The 16581-nt window shown below is 40.4% G+C and overlaps 1 protein-coding gene across 1 annotated transcript in view; it reads right to left on the reverse strand.

The window, feature by feature from the left end:
* Nucleotides 1-13628, reverse strand: part of TEX55 (testis expressed 55) — a 39592-nt gene extending 25964 nt beyond the window's left edge. Inside the window, exons 1-3 of the mRNA XM_075197388.1 lie at nt 13521-13628; nt 6982-7035; nt 738-1514 (exon numbers count right to left, since the gene is read on the reverse strand). Of these exons, the coding sequence (XP_075053489.1) occupies nt 738-1514; nt 6982-7029 (825 nt within the window). The 5' untranslated portion in view covers nt 7030-7035; nt 13521-13628. The remainder of the gene's footprint in view (nt 1-737; nt 1515-6981; nt 7036-13520) is intronic.
* Between the last annotated feature and the right edge of the window lie 2953 nt (nt 13629-16581).

The following is a 16581-nucleotide window of genomic DNA, read 5'->3' on the forward strand; positions in this document are numbered from 1 at the left end:
CACTTGAATTGAATGAGATATACCGTACCTCGGGCTCTCAAGAATAATTTGGTACGACCACTCCTGGCGTTAATAATGATGCTTCTACTGGCATTGTAAGCACTAGTGAAAACATGACACATAGAGAGATGGAACTTATTGGTTCCAATGACCCAACACCAGCTCGCTCTAGCGCATGGCGTTGAAAGCAATGACATCATCTTTTGGATTCTGCCTGCTCTATTTACTTGCGAAGGGCGTGTCCGCCATTAAGACCAACGTCTGAAAGTGCAAGCGCTAGTCTCCCCCCCTCCACACACATGTAGTGTCACACACCAGTGTTGTGTCCTGCTTAATAGGGCAGATCCATCCGAAATATTGACAGTTGAGAGGCATGGGTAACAATGGTATATGGAGACAGGAATCTCTTCTGATTGGTCCATGTGTACCGAATAAATATGCGTGACATAAGTTGTGTGTGCCCTAGCAGAACAGATTTCTGGAAGTAAAAGCAACGTATAGCTAAAAACACTACACTAAATATATTTTGGATTTGTCATTGTAAACTATACCATCTAACATTATCTTTGGCCATAACTACAGCTTCCCAAGTCACAGTTCAAAATATATACTTCAATCCTTTAAACCTATCTGAGCATTCAAGTAATAATACTGTTCAGTGATGTTATCATGTCAGTTACTTAATATTATTAATTTCACTTATCGTTAAAATAAGAGTTTGAAAGAAAGTCACTTACCCCCTGTGCAGGGGGCTCGAATAGGCTTGAAGCTTCTTGAGAGGATACGAAAGTAGAGGTCTCTTGTTGAGAGATTGGAGGTGTAGGAACTCTGACCGTTTCAGTAACGTGTTCACTTCCATCTTCCGTAGAAGATACTGTGACTTGTGTTGTTTCTTCTTTGTCAGTAGTTTCAGTAGTGTTCAGTAGTGCTGTATCGTCTACTGGTGGAAAATCAGTTGGGTGTCCATGACTGCTTTCTTGAATTTCATGGGTTATCTGGTCATCTGCTTCAACACAAACAAATGCTTGTTTATGGCTATTTAAAATACCCATCTCTACTGGGTCCAGCCCAGGGTTGGGTCCATTTTCCATATGTCCTGTCTTTATATACTCTTGATTGGCGTCTTGTTGGGGCATTAGATTTGTGGTGTCTTCCACATAAGATTCAGGTCCTTGAGCGTTCTCCGAAGGTGCGGATGATCTTTCGTCTTCCGTTATCTTAGGAGAATTTTCTCCGTCTTTCTCAGAGACTAAAGAGTCTTCTTTCTGGGAGACAACTGCAGGAACATCTTGTGGATGAGGCAGTGGAGAAGAATCATCCTCCGTGGGTAAGGAATCTTCCACGACTTTATTTAACGGGACCAAGGTTACAGTAGTCTCATCTGGAACTACTGATGGTCCAGTGTCATCTACTTTGGGTTGAAGGGTGACTGCTCCCTCGACCAATGGTGGCGCCATTTCATTGGATAAATTAAGAGGTGTGTCTGTTTCAGCCCTTTCATCAATTAAAACTGCCTGATATGAACAGAGAAAAAAAGATAAAATAGAACTATCCAGTTTCTATGTTTGCATTGTTAGATATAATAGAAATGTATCTAAGGCTAAACATGGTCATTTATGGATTATAAAACTATGGGGACCTTTTACCAACCGGAAAAAAAATATAAAAGGTACAGTACAAAGACCAGTTTCGTCATGCCTATTTACAGATATGCACATGCGCTGGCGTGTCAAGATGACAACGATTTTGAGAAGAGTACATTTTTGATCTTCATGATGGCAGGAGGCAGGAGCTAACTGACCGTCTGCAGGTGGATCTGGGGGCTTCAGAGAGAATCATTGATGATCACAAGGGCAGAAATTGGCCGCAATTTGCATTGGGACAGATTTTGCTTCATCTAGACGCATTTCATGGTGTAATATGGGCCCATGAACCAATGTAAATGTAAAAACTGTCCCGTAGAGTGAAAAGTTTAAGTTTACAGTCATCTCATCTGCCCAATAATTGCAGTTTGAATAAGTGAAGTCACCCCCAAAAAGTACGACTTACTGTCACACTCTGCTGATCGCAATTTATATCAATGTTTCAGTCTTTCTAGCAAATTATTGCCCATTGCCTGTCACTTGCCTCACAAAACTTCTGTCTTTTTTTTTTTATATATATTGGTTTTTGTGTACATAGTTAAAATTATTAAGAAAGTACCAATCCGCCCTCCTCCTCTAATGTTCTTTAGCTAATTAACCCTACGTCATGCAACAAAAACAAGAATGACTTGAGAAATGCACAATGTCTACTCCTAACAGATCAGTTAAACATCTCATCTGACAAAACAATTTTTGTTTGCAGATGTGGTGCACAGTCCGGCATATGTATGGTTAGACCCATGCATCATTGTGTTCAACATTTGCATACTCCGCAATGGATGCAATTCTGCCATGCAAATCCATGTCCAGTTCTATAGAATTAGACGCACTGTCCACAAGTATAGTTGCTTGAGGTCACAAACCCACTTTCACTGCCCATTTGTTTTGTCAACGACCTCCAATATTAATTGCAGCTGTACGCTAAAGCATTTGAACAGTGTAGAAAAATCTGGATTGGAAACCTGATACAATTGGTATATTTTTCAATCAGATTTTGTGAGTGACGGGGTAAAAAATAAATAAATCTTATTTTCTCCATTTTTGGAGTGAAACAGGAATTGAAGTACGCTGACACCGGCCCCGAATCTTGGCTCAATCAATGCTGCACACTGCTGGAAAAGTGCAATCATAATCAGAACAGTCTCTTTAACAACATGACAATATTCAGCCAAGAAGGGTTCGGCATCTGCTGCTATGCAGCGCATTTTTAAATAGCTTGTTTCTATTTTGGGAAATTGCAGCAGAATCTCCTTGTTTCAGCTATTTTAAACCAGCAGACAAAAGGCTGATATTGGGCTGCACAACACCTCCGCATCGGAGATGAACAAACTCTTCCGGCGCGGTTCTTCGCCATAAAACATAAAAAAATAATAATAATAATAATAATTTCTCCACGCTTCAAAGTTCAGACATCATTTTTCAATCACTGTACGCAATACGGGACAAACTCATTATACAAATATAGTTATGGAGCCCGTCCAGCGTTCAGAGCTGCGAGCTGTGATGCCAGTTTAATTTCCTACGATGCAAATTGATTAGCAAGTGTCAAAAATGCAATGAATAAAAGAGAGGACGTATCCCAAACAGGTTGGTAAAATTTAATAACGATGTATATTTACATCCATGTATAATGTAATGAGTCAGGAGACGCTTGGATCAGTTTACCTCTGAGTCACACATGTGCAAAATTTTTGTCTTCAATGTGTACCCTATTCATATCTTAACGTGGTGGCCGCCATTTAGGATGAAGCAGTGTTTATGTCTAGCGATAGCATCGCAGCTGACGGCACTGAACGCTGGACGGGCTCCATTACTATATTTGTATAATGAGTTTGTCCCGTATTGCGTACAGTGATTGAAAACTGATGTCTGCACTTTCAAGCGTGGAGAAATTATTATTATTTTTTTTATGTATTTTATGTATGGTGAAGAACCGTGCCGGAAGAGTTTGTTCATCTCCGATGCGGAGGTGTTGTGCAGGCACGACTAATATCAGCCTTTTGTCTGCTGGTTTAAAATAGCTGAAACAAGGAGATTCTGCTGCAATTTCCAAGTAGAAAGCAGAAGGTCCTAACAGAGCTCTCAAAAACGAAAGTGGATAAATCGATGGGGCCAAATGGGATACATCCATGGATACTAAAAGAACTCAGAGGGAAGTTGGTAACACCATTAACATAATTATTCAACCAGTTACTAGCTATAGGAGTAAATCCAGACGACTGGAAAATAGCAAATGTAGCCCCACTGCACAGAAGTGGAAGCAAGGAAGAGGCAACTATTGACCACTGAGCCATACATCAGTAGTAGGGAGATTGATGGAAACAGTCTTAAAAGAAAAAGTTGTAGAATATCTCAAATCCAGTAACTTCCAGGATCCAACATGGATTTACTGGGGGGAGATCATGTCAAACAAATCTTATTGACTTTTTTGACTGGGTGACTAAAGTAATAGATCAAGGAGGGGGGCTTGTAGCTTATCTAGATTTTAGTAAGGCTTTTGACACTGTCCCACATCGCAGACTGTTAAATAAACTTGAAAGCTTGGGATTGGATTCTAAGATGGTTGAATGGATAAGGTCCTGGTTGCAGAATAGAAAACAGAGAGTTATAGTAAGTAGAGTGCATTCACAGGAGGGAAAGGTTACCAGTGGAGTACTCCAGGGATCTGTACTTGGACCAGTGCTTTTTAATATCTTTATTGGAGACATAACAAATGGAATTGAAGGGAATGTATGCCTTTTTGCAGATGACACAAAGATATGCAACAGGATAGACACACCAGGAGGGGTAAAACAAATGATTGATGATCTAGGTAGACTAGAGGAATGGTCAAGAGAGTGGCAACTACAGTTTAATGCCAAAAAATACAAAATCATGCATTTGGGTCTCAAAAACCCAAAGGCTAAATATAGTATTAATGGCGCTATAATGGAAACTGCTGAGGAGGAAAGGGATCTAGGAGTCACTATTTCAGCTGACATAAAGGCAGGTAAGTAATGTAACAAATCAGTAGCAGAAAGAAAGAAGTAATAATAATGCCACTGTATAGGTCATTGGTACGGCCTCATCTAGAATACTGTGTTCAGTTCTGGAGGCCATATCTCCAGAAGGATATAAATACATTACAGACTGTACAAAGAAGGGCAACTAACATGGTGCATGGCCTACAGCACAAAACTTACCCGGAAAGACTGAAAGATGTAATTTAAACATGTTTGGGATAGACATAAGGATATCCTTACAAAGAACGAAGGATCAAATAGGGTTTGTGGTTACCATAGGTTAAAAACTGGTCAGAATAGATGGGCCAAGTGGTTCTTATCTGCCGTCAATTTCTATGTTCCTATGAGGCACAAGGCACCGTGGAGGCAGCCATTCTGTATGCTGAACCAATATACAAGCACAAAATACCTCACGTCGCAGTGATGTCACTAGTTCCTAGCGAACGGATAGGCTAAATATTGGTTCTGCCCATAAAATGGCCGCCTCAGCTTGATCTAGGTGACAGTACCATGTTAAAGGATAATGCCAATGTGGAGGAAACTGCCTTATTTTCAGAACCCATTACATAAATAAGTTCTTAAAATAAACAACACATTTTAAAGAATCCGTATTGTAAAAATGAATTTCATGCAAATACTATTTCATCTTCCCAAGGCCATGATAGCGGCCTGCAGCATCATTCCATATAGTAATCACTGTGATTGCTGCACGGTATACGGCCTAGTAAGCCTGTGTACTAGCGATAGAATAGCACACATAATAAATAATACTTTTTTCTGCTTTGTTAAGCATGTAGTACAGCAGATGGGGTTAACACTTGTGTGTACAGCGAGATTCATAACTTAACAGAAGGTCGTTATAATCTTAAATCTATTTGACTTCTGCCATATAGATTTATGATTCGGTCTGGCTATTTTCTATTATCCGTGAGGCAGGTTTCCAAGTGCTGGGGCTGCAGATTTAGGTTAACTGTGTAATCGCTGTACGACTAACGCTTGCTGCTGGAGGAAGACAGCACCCTGTCCTTTCTCTTACTGTCTTGTTATTGGCCCGGGCTCGGGAGTCATTGCATTATGGGATACAGGAGATGAATTTATAGTCAAAGCTGCTTTAGCGATATACGTGGATGTGATTTAAAATGGTATCTATTTTTCCTCTTTTTAATTAGCCTCTAGGATGTTTGCATTTGTAAAGATCGAAATAAAAGTAAATAAAATGAACAAAGTCATTGCCCTGCTGCCCACTGGACTATACTGTCTTAAGCATGTGTTAAATACAGCACCTCCCCACACACCCATAAGCATTATGGTGTTTTTCAGGTATATCATACGTGGCAACTCTCCCTGAATGTCAGGGAGACTCCCTGAAATAGGGGTGATCTCCCTCACTCCCTGAAGATGCCTATGGAGGTGGCCATTTTCATGGAGACCAAGATTTAATCAAAGACTGACAGGTAAGACAACATGACTTCAGTAATGGAGACAGAAATGTAAAAGACACTTCAGCCTCTAGAGATTCATTAGCTGCTTTTCTTTAACGCATAGTTGCCTACTCTCCCGGAATGTCCTTTGAGACTCCCGCATTTCTGGCAGACCTCCCGAGAGAGCAGGGCAACCTCCCAGTTCTCGTCCCCGCAATAGATAAGTGACAGGGGCAGGGCTTAATGACCCAAATATCTCGTCATCTTGTAATTGGCCAAAATTGTGACAATCATTTAGGGGACGGGGCCAAATAATGTGATTAGTCAAGCCCCGCCCCCGCACGCCCACCTCCCCTGGAATCTCCGTGAAGCCAACGAGGAAAAGTTGGCAATTATTAGGTATATCCCAGATGCCCCCCATACCTGATATTTATCTGATTTTTACAATGTATGCTATAGTGGGGAATGGCAATGTGTCTAAAAAAGATAATTACTTTTTCCCAATATATAATAAAAGTCTGGTAACTATTTGGATACGACTTCTGTAATTAAATGCAGTTAAAGAAATCTCTTATAGTGAACAGTGCTAAGCTATATATCATCAGAGATGAACGGAAATCAATGGAATAATTCTGATTATTTACTTTATAAACTCTGTGAGATGTAATCCCATATATGTTGTATCGTAGATCATTGTTAACTGAGCAGTTTATTTAGTCAGTGACTTATACATTAGACAGTATACAAATATGGCAGCATTCAGAAGCAAACGACTACACACTGTGCTCCTTGAGTAAAGAAAGCTGTTCTGACAGTCACTAAAAGCTGTATAAAATAGAACGTTTTGCAATTTTACCTCGGTAAATGGTTATGGTAAAGATTATTTCAGTCCTACAGACAAGGTAATACACTCACTTTTTCTGCTTGTAAGTGGTCAGGAAGGGGGCCCTCTGGCACATCCATATCTATCTGTGAAGGGGAAGGAAATCGGTTATCACAAGATTCTCTCTTGGGTTGTTATGTAAATATAAAAAATACATTTATATGAATCATAGTTCCTATTGCAGGTCTGACAACCTGCCAGCTATTGGCTGGTAATGGACTGGTAAATCATGCTGGAGCTTGTAGCTTCACAACACCTGGAGAGCCACGGCGTGGCCAGGACTGATCTATAGTAATGACACACGTGGTTCTATCTTTTTTTTTTGTGGCTACTAAAAGTATAAAATAGTTTTATGCATACTGGCCAACTTTCCCTGCATGTCGGGGAGACTCCCTGAAATAGGGGTGATCTCCCTCACACCCTGAAGAGTCTGGCATTCTCCCTGATGCTGAGCCAGTACACAGTTCAGAAATTGTGTCCTATGTCCATGTATTGATGCCTATGGAGGTGGCCATTTTCATGGAGACCAAGGGCTAGATTTACTAAACGGCGGGTTTGAAAAAGTGGAGATGTTGCCTATAGCAACCAATCCGATTCTAGCTTTCATTTATTTAGTACATTCTACAAAATGACAGCTAGAATCTGATTGGTTGCTATAGGCAACATCTCCACTTTTTCAAACCCGCCGTTTAGTAAATCTAGCCCCAAGATTTAATCAAAGACTGACAGATAAGACAACATGACTTCAGTAATGGAGACAGAAATGTAAAATACACTTCAGTCTCTAGAGATTCATTAGCTGCTTTTCTTTTAACGCATAGTTGCCTACTCTCCTGGAATGTCCAGGAGACTCCCGCATTTCTGGGAGACCTCCCGGGCTCCCAGGAGAGCAGGGCAACCTCCCGGTTCTCGCACCCGCAATAGATAAGTGATGGGGCTTAATGACACAAATATTGCAACATCTTAGCTCCGCCCCCTGCTGTAATTGCCCACAATTGTGACAATAGTTTAGGGGGCGGTGCCAAAATTATGCAATTCATCATGCCCCACCCCCACCTTCCCCAGGATTTCCCTGAAGCTGAGGAAAAGTTGGCAAGTATGGTTTTTTGTTTTGGCTGAAAACCAATTAACTCAATTGCAAACTGTGGATCTGTGTATCATAGCCTGAGTCTGGCGCTGGAGGTATTTTTATATAAACTTTATGTTGTTCTCGGCAGCTTTGCAGATCCTCAGCTGCGTCCTCAACCTGTCAGTACAACATTGTACATTACTCAAAACGTTTTCAGCGCTGGTCTTTTTTCTTACTTATATTGCCACGCAGCTGGAGCCCTGGTTTAACCAACCTCTGGCTTATTTGTTTTCTGTTTTATTTGCAAATATTGCCTAATATTGTCTTAGCTGCTTTCCAGTCGGCCCATGAAATGTATTTAGGTGTGACTACATAACAACCTCTCTGTTACATTACAGCCTCCTTAGCTGAGAGGTGAGACATGACTGTAACTGCATTTCAGTGATGTCTGAAGCACATACTATCCCAGAACATCAGGAAGACTCCCACATTTCGGGGGAATTCTCCCGGACTCCAAGGGCAGTAGGCCACCCTCTTGGACCCCGCGTCTCTTCTTGTAAAAAGGTCGAGGCGACGGCTTTATGATGTGAATCGTATCATCAGGCCTCATCCTGTTGGTCCCGATGACACAATTTGCGTCCCCCATAGCTTCGTTGTGTAGCAGGAGACGGGGTTGTGATGACAAAGGATAAACACTAGCAACAAATGGTTGCACATGACATTATGATCCTCATTGACCAATCTACAATACGGAGAGCATTCTAGTGACCAATATACAATACTGACAACATTCTAGTGACCAATATACAATGCAGAGAACATTCTAGTGACCAATATACAATACTGACAACATTCTAGTGACCAATATACAATGCAGAGAACATTCTAGAGACCAATATACAATACAAAGAGCATTATAGTGACCAATATACAATACAGAGAGCATTCTAGTGACCAATATACAATACAGAGAGCATTCTAGTGACCAATATACAATACAGAGTGCATTCTAGAGACCAATATACAATACAGAGAGCATTCTAGTAACCAATATACAATACAGAGAGCATTCTAGAGACCGATATACAATACTGAGAACACTCTAGTGACCAATATACAATACTGGGAGCATTCTAGTGACCAACATACAATAATGGGAACATTCTAGTGACAATATACAATACATAGAGAATTCAAGTGACCAATATACAATACAGAGAACATTCTTCTGATCACTATTTAAAACAGAGGTATTCTAGTGATTTATACAAAACAGAGAACATTCTATCTACCAATATGCAAAACAGGGGGCAGTCTAATGTTCAATAATTAGAGCATTCTAGTGACCAATATACAATACAGAGGCCATTCTAATTACCAATATACAATAATTAGACAACTCTACTGGGCACTATACAATACAGAGACAATTTTAGTGACCCATATTCAACAGGGAACAATCTATTTACCCATATACACAAGAGCATTCTTATGATATATAATACAGAACGCATTCTAGTGACCTCTATACAATACAGAAAGCATTCTAGTGACCTCTATACAATACAGAAAGCATTCTAGTGACTTCTATACAATGCAGAAAACATTGTACTGATCAATGTACAATACGAAGTACAAAGTGGTGATCTCTATACAATACAGAAAGCATTCTAGAGATCGGTATGCAATACTGAGAGTGTATTAGTGACCACTATGAAATATAGATCACAGATCTCAGGAGGAGTGAGTCCTAGTTTGTGCTGTTCTATCAGGATCAAGAAGCAAAATGGAAAATGATAAAGCAGAAATTGGAACCAGAGCAGACATACTGTACATATATATATTTCTGTATGTATAAGACCTCCTGTATGGCATACCAGGGTAAATGCACTCTGCTTTAGGCTACATAGAAGGAAGGTTGCCCCCCTCCCCCCCCTCTCCTGGACCACCATCAATAATCCATAATGCACATTAAATTCCACCTATTCACTGAGCAGTCACTATTATCCAATACAAAGAGTCAGCATAAATATCGGAAGTGGCAGCAATGCATCAAGATGAATGGATGAATAAGCATACAAATCAGCATGCTTAGCATAAACGTATCCAGTGGCCAATAATCCACATTAAAGTCAAAATACTCAACGGCCGGGGACTCTATCAATAGCCCATAGTGCACATTAGCTCAACATATATCAGAGATGCCATCAATACAACATAATACATATTAAAATCAATCGGCACATTAACAGCGCTGATTTATAGCTCATCTCAGAGCATTCTATGGAGAAGGCCATATATAACCAGGCACGGTTCATATCCCAGGGTCTATTAAATGTATTCCTATGCCCAATCGCTTGCATCTAAGTCTTCCATGGTAGAGAACAAACATTTAACCCTCTCCCCCAATAATTCAGTTCAAGACTCCCCCCCCCAGTCCCTTACCTTCGGTGCTCCCCCAATACCTCCTTATTTAATTTTTCCATATATTTTCGCCATGTAAAAGCAGTGTATCTCAGTGTCAGACCTTGACAACGGCCAGCTATGCAAATGAAGAACAAGATGGCGGGATGAATGGACAAGAACGTTTTTCAGCATCTGGCCATATGACCAGCGCAAATAGCTTTATGCACCGTATAATGCAAACCTGATGGCAATGGCAGAGGGCGTGCACTGTGACCATCTTGTGAAGAGAGGACTCTCCAACTTAACAGATATTGTTAGGTACACTCTGCTAGAGAGTGTAGCTGACCAATGGTTTAAGCTAGTTAGGCAGTATGACAAGAGAAGCCCCTCTAGTTGAATGCACTTAAACGCAATATGTTTGTGTGATTATAAGGCCCTTTTCTCTTAAGTTTTGTCAGGCCATTTTTCACCAGCTAAATAGATCCATAGGGGATGTACTTTAGATTTTCTATATAGGAAACCTCCTTCCAAATTCTGCCTCTTTTGTTGCACAAAATCCCTCCCTCCCTTTTTTAATGTTGACATTTTTGTATAATACATGCATGTTACTAATTTCTTTCTCCCTCCTTACAGACGAGGCACAGTTGGCAGGAATGCACCACGGTCAGCGGCTAATACAAGACGCTTTCGGTAATTGCCCGCAGTACTTCCCCCTTGAAGAGAGTACTCTGGACATGTCCCAGTGACTCCAGAGGGGGCGCTGTTTCTCTGACACCAGGTTATACGCATGCCACCAGTAAGGGATTTTATCTTTGGTGGTAGTGGATTCCGGGCCAGTTGGCCGTCCACTCGTTTCGGTTTAGTATTAGTCTGTTTAGCTGAACTCCCATTTCGCTTTCTCCGCCATTCGTTTTGAATTATAATTAAACTGTAACTTTTTGGCCAAATTTATAACGGTGTCCGTGCCTTATTTTCAATGTTAGAGTGATAAGTTTGGTTTGTCATAAAAGGTTTATTGTGCAGAAGAGAAAAGAATCAACATTATACAGAGGCATCGGACATCACAACATACCTCTCAGTATTTCAAATGCCAAAGGATGCCATTTAAAGGATAATTTGGCCCAAACCTCTCCCTGGATCTACCACTGAGTGTATACTGGTATTGGATTTTGAAAACACATCACCTTATCACATAAAGGCAATATATACAGAACAGCTAAAGTGGTAGGAAATTGCATTTCATGATATTATTAACAGAGTGAACATTAATAGTACGGCCTGAGTAAAAGTGTAGCTGTAATGTAGAGTAATACCCCTTTCTCACCGAAATGCCGGGTCAGACACGGGATAATGTTGCAAACCTTCACACTGCACTTTGGTCCGGGGCATATCCCGGGTCGCCGCCTTTCACACTAGATCCGCGTCTGCCCAGCACTTTCAAGTTGAGCCCCTCCAATGAGCTGATTTTAACTGAACCCAGGTTGAATAACCCGGGAACATGTTCCAGACAGCAGTGTATCCGTCTCCAATCCGAGAATAAATCTGGTCGCTACCAGGGTTGAGGGTCCGGGTCGCCCCATTCACACAGACACACAAGAGTTATTCCCGGGTCCATACCTCTGTGTGAAAGGGGTATTATTCTTATATATACCATTATTGAGAACATTCAGCTATAAAACTATAGTTAACTTACTGCTTCGCTAAGCCAGCCTCAAACGCTATGTGCATGTGCAAAGCCATCTTACCGACTCACATATTCGCAATGGGACCAAAAACACAGATTTGGGTTTTTAGTTCTATTAGTTAACAAAAAATATAAACAAATATATATAAAAAACATACACCCATAGCTATATAATAAAAATTATATATATATATATATATCTATATATATATATATATATATATATATATATATATATATATAATGTTGTAATAGTTACAGGCCATGAAAAAACTGACAGCATTTAACTTATGTGCAAAATAGAAAACTATACACCCCTTGCATTATAACATGGTTTTGTCCAGGAGATACTTATTTAATTTTTTCACTTAAGTTTCCTTAATGAATCAGACCCTACATGAATATAATTGATACAGTACTGTATTAAAAAATGCATTACTCTAAGAATAAAGCATTTTTAAAGAGTCTTTGTTGTGGTAATGCTATCCTAAAATGGGATCTTCCTCATGCATACACATGATAGAGCATTCACCTGTAACACTACCAGCGGTAAGCCCTTTGATACATAGAGCGATGTGATAATAAGACATATCGCCAGAGAAATCACCCTGTTTTGCTAACTATAGGAGTCTTTGATAAATAGTGATCTCAGGTGCCCGGATTCAGATGGGTATATATGGACCAGGTAATAATCTGATGATGATAGACACTTCTCCTAGTAATATAGCGGTATATGATAAATCAGGATGGTATTGTGCGAGGCCTCATATTGTACCTTCCTAATCTCACACACACACACACACACACACACTCTGTTCTGGGGGTGGGGAAGGAGCACAGTTTGTGCTCCTCTGTACTGAGGCTTCATGGACCATGATTCCCCCTGGCTTAGTATAAAAGCCACATTGTTCACAGCAGCTGATAATATATATATGAATTTGTTAATAATCAGAGACAGTTTAAGTGTAATCCAGCAGAGTATTGGGGACTCCATCTTATTACTACAGCTCTTGTATCTCTAACCCCTGAACTTCTAATTTTAAATATCTAATATTAATAATCCCCTGGAATACTAATATTCTTAATCTAATATTAAATATCTAATAATATCATGGAATACTAATAGCTGCCATTTCCCATCAGCCTTTTGGCCCATCTATGAGCGGTTTCCAGAAAACCTGGTTCAGGTAACCTTTAGATCTCGTAAAGTTGTGGAACTACAAGTCTCAGCATGCCCTGACCAGGCAGAGACTGGTAGGGCATGCTATGATTTGTAGTTCCACAATCTATCTATATATATACATATATATATACGTAGATAGATATATACAGCTATACAGCCTACTTAAGTTATACACACAGCTAATGGCTAATGATCAGCACCCCGGGGATGTCCCGGGACCGCTCCTTACCTGTGAGACCTCCTGGAGAACGCTCTTTCCTCGCACTGTCCTCAGCCGGCTCCCGTAGTGTGGACGCTGGACACCCGTCACCTTGACGACCGCACTCTCAAACCCGGAAGCGGCGGGGTGTGGTCACGTGATGACGCTCAGTCGCCGTGGCAACAGCAGAACCAAGGGCACCATGTGACTAGTTTTATGTTCATTTCAGGACATAACCAGTTGTACCACGTGTCATATGACGTAACCAGTCCTAATTACCTAATTACCTCCACAACCAGTGCCCCAGCTATTATATCCCTATAACTGCCATCTGTCCCTGATTTACACCACAGTCCTTCAGTATGTGTCCCTGGACTTGTCCCTATTTTCAGAATTGACCAACTGTACACTACATTCCTTCTTATAATGCACATTAAATGTATTTATCAGTGTTCTATCATGAGCTTTATAAGTTAATATTAAAGTGAATCATTTAAAATGCAAAAAAATATAACAAAGGGTTAATTTATTAAAGTGTACAATCCTCCTATCAGTGCCATCTCAGGATGGGGATAACAGAAGAAAATGAATGAAAAAATTGCTTTATTCTTAGAATAAATATTTTTTTTTTCAATGGCCGATATCTTAAAAATATTTTCAGGTTGCTTTTAAAAAATATTTGTATCTATATTTTTACAATGTACTGTTTGTTTTTTGAATTGGTGGAATGTAAACCCAAAGTCTGGGCTTTCAGTTCCACTGCGTATTTCTGAACATGCGTCAGCCGGGTCACACAGGCGTATATCCCCTGAGACTGGGCCGTCACAGCGGTAAATTAATCCTTACTGCGTAGGGTCCGTGTCGCTGTGACAGGTGAGTATCGCTCAGAGGCCTCGGCGACAGCTAAATCATTATGGCGATAGGTGATTTTCTATCGCAGTGATAAGCAGCAATAGAAATCAGCCCTATCACCATATATAAGTTTAGTAACCATGTCAAAAATGGATTTAAATACATCTGTCCAGCAGCAAAGTGCCCTTGGAGATTATACAAAAATGTTGGCAACTATGGTCTATCATTTAACATTGACATTTACATATTAGAGCAAAGTCATTTCTCCTGTCCTATTTAATTTGAAATTGTAATACCTTTAAAATTGTCACCTTGCAGAGCTGCCTTCAGCAACAGTCACGTCTGGAGCAAGTGTTCATGAAAACTTTTTCCTGCCATGGAATTAATCTACTTAATGTTGCACCCATTTGTGACTAAGAGAAGTGTGTCCCTCAGACTAAACGCAGTTAAAATCATGCGGGTGAGTGACTTACCAAAGAACCTATTAGCTGTGGATCCCTGTAAGTTTCAGCCAATGAGTGCAGGAAGGGGTTGGGACTTATACACAGTTATAAGTCAGTGTGCAGATGCTTCTGCCCTTCCTGCTTCCGGATTCCGCCCGCCCTCCCTACAATTGGTTACATAACTTTGAACGTAGTTGTTGAGAGTAGGAGAACAGTGCAGTCTGTAACTGTGCATATGGTGCTTGGGTGATCTTGTCATAGGTCACTACCCCCCCTGCGGTTATGGTGTCATACCATGGTTGGTCCGTTTTGTTAGTAGGACCTTTGGGCCAGTTTTGTATGGTTTATACTGGTGGAGTTTATTGGGGGTGTAGTCTTGCTGTTGGACTTGATCTTAGCACCGGCCAATAGATAAGGTATGATCCTGGGTTGGTGGTATTATGGTCTGACCTTTCCACCTTATTGGTTTTGCGTTCCTGACTGCCCTGCTCTCGTCCGCCTTACAGTCCTATTAGTTTAATTATAAATAAATACCGTCATTCATTCCAACTTTAATTTTGTGTCCGTGTCTTTATTTGGTTTGGAATAAAGGTTTATCCCAGGTGTGTTATTTGGGAAAAACTTCCCTGCTATGCATTTTAATATATACTGCTATTAAGGGAAGACATGTAAATCTGTACAGATGGAAGATTGGCGGGGAGGTGGGCTAGGGGTTGCTTATTGATGGGGCAGAGTGGCACAAGCTGGGGAGAGGGGGTCTGCATGGTGAGGGAACATTATTTTAGCGAGCAGCAGTCCTCTACTGCTGGTCTCTCCAGTAATTAGTGTTCCCTCCACAGGATGACGTCAGTGTAACAGAAAATATATAGTTATGTTACGGGTCTCCGTATCTGCCTTCCCTATATTACTGAAAAGAGGAAAAGATAATACCTGCAAAATAAGACCTATTTTACCATGTCTATCTCAATTAAAAAAATAAGTTATTCCATCCATTGAACATTTTCATAATGTGTTCTCTGAATTAACATCTCAGTTTGTGAATTTCCTACCTGCATCACCTCCACTTAGTGAAGTTCCCCAATGTTCCCATTAGTAGTATTTCCTTTGTGCCTGCTTGATTAAGGTAAATCTCACAAAATCGGAAGGAACCTCAACCAACTGGGTTTGGGCACAATGTGGTTTAGAAGCTGAACTGTATAATGTGTTCCCTCCCACTATGTACCCCCTTTTACCCCTCTCCCCCTTCCCTTATTTTTTTGTGTGTGCTTTTCCCTTACCCCATGTCCTTTTTTATTTTCTGTACCCCATAATTTTTGAAAAATCAACAATAAAATACTATTGAAGTTAAACATCTCAGTTTGTGGTAGATCTAATACTGAATATGGTGATATTTAGTTCGTGAAACTGATAAATGCTCCACGATAATTGATTGTGTTGGTTTACGTGCCAATGACTTTTGCATATTTCGTGGCACAGTGGTTTCCTGCTTTGTGGTTCTAAACTAAAAGCCCTGCTAGCATTTACAATTGTGAATAAATGTTCCTGATATAACGCCTTTTGGGTTTTATATAGGAGACAAATTGACAAGCTTCTGAAAGCACCATGCTGTCTTACTGTTGTCTGCTAGGCAGTGCCCACAACCCACAGAAACATTTGGTCAGCCGTTCATTACACAACTTCAAATTAAGTTATCTCGTAAGGGGTGCCCAGATGAGTTAAGAAAAATATGCACAGCAAGGTGTAATCTGCCAAGTAATATGCACAGAGTGTAAAATAAGATGGATTAGGAAAAAACA

This window comes from Mixophyes fleayi, chromosome 2 (genome assembly GCF_038048845.1).
Source record: "Mixophyes fleayi isolate aMixFle1 chromosome 2, aMixFle1.hap1, whole genome shotgun sequence".
Lineage (NCBI taxonomy): Eukaryota > Metazoa > Chordata > Amphibia > Anura > Limnodynastidae > Mixophyes > Mixophyes fleayi.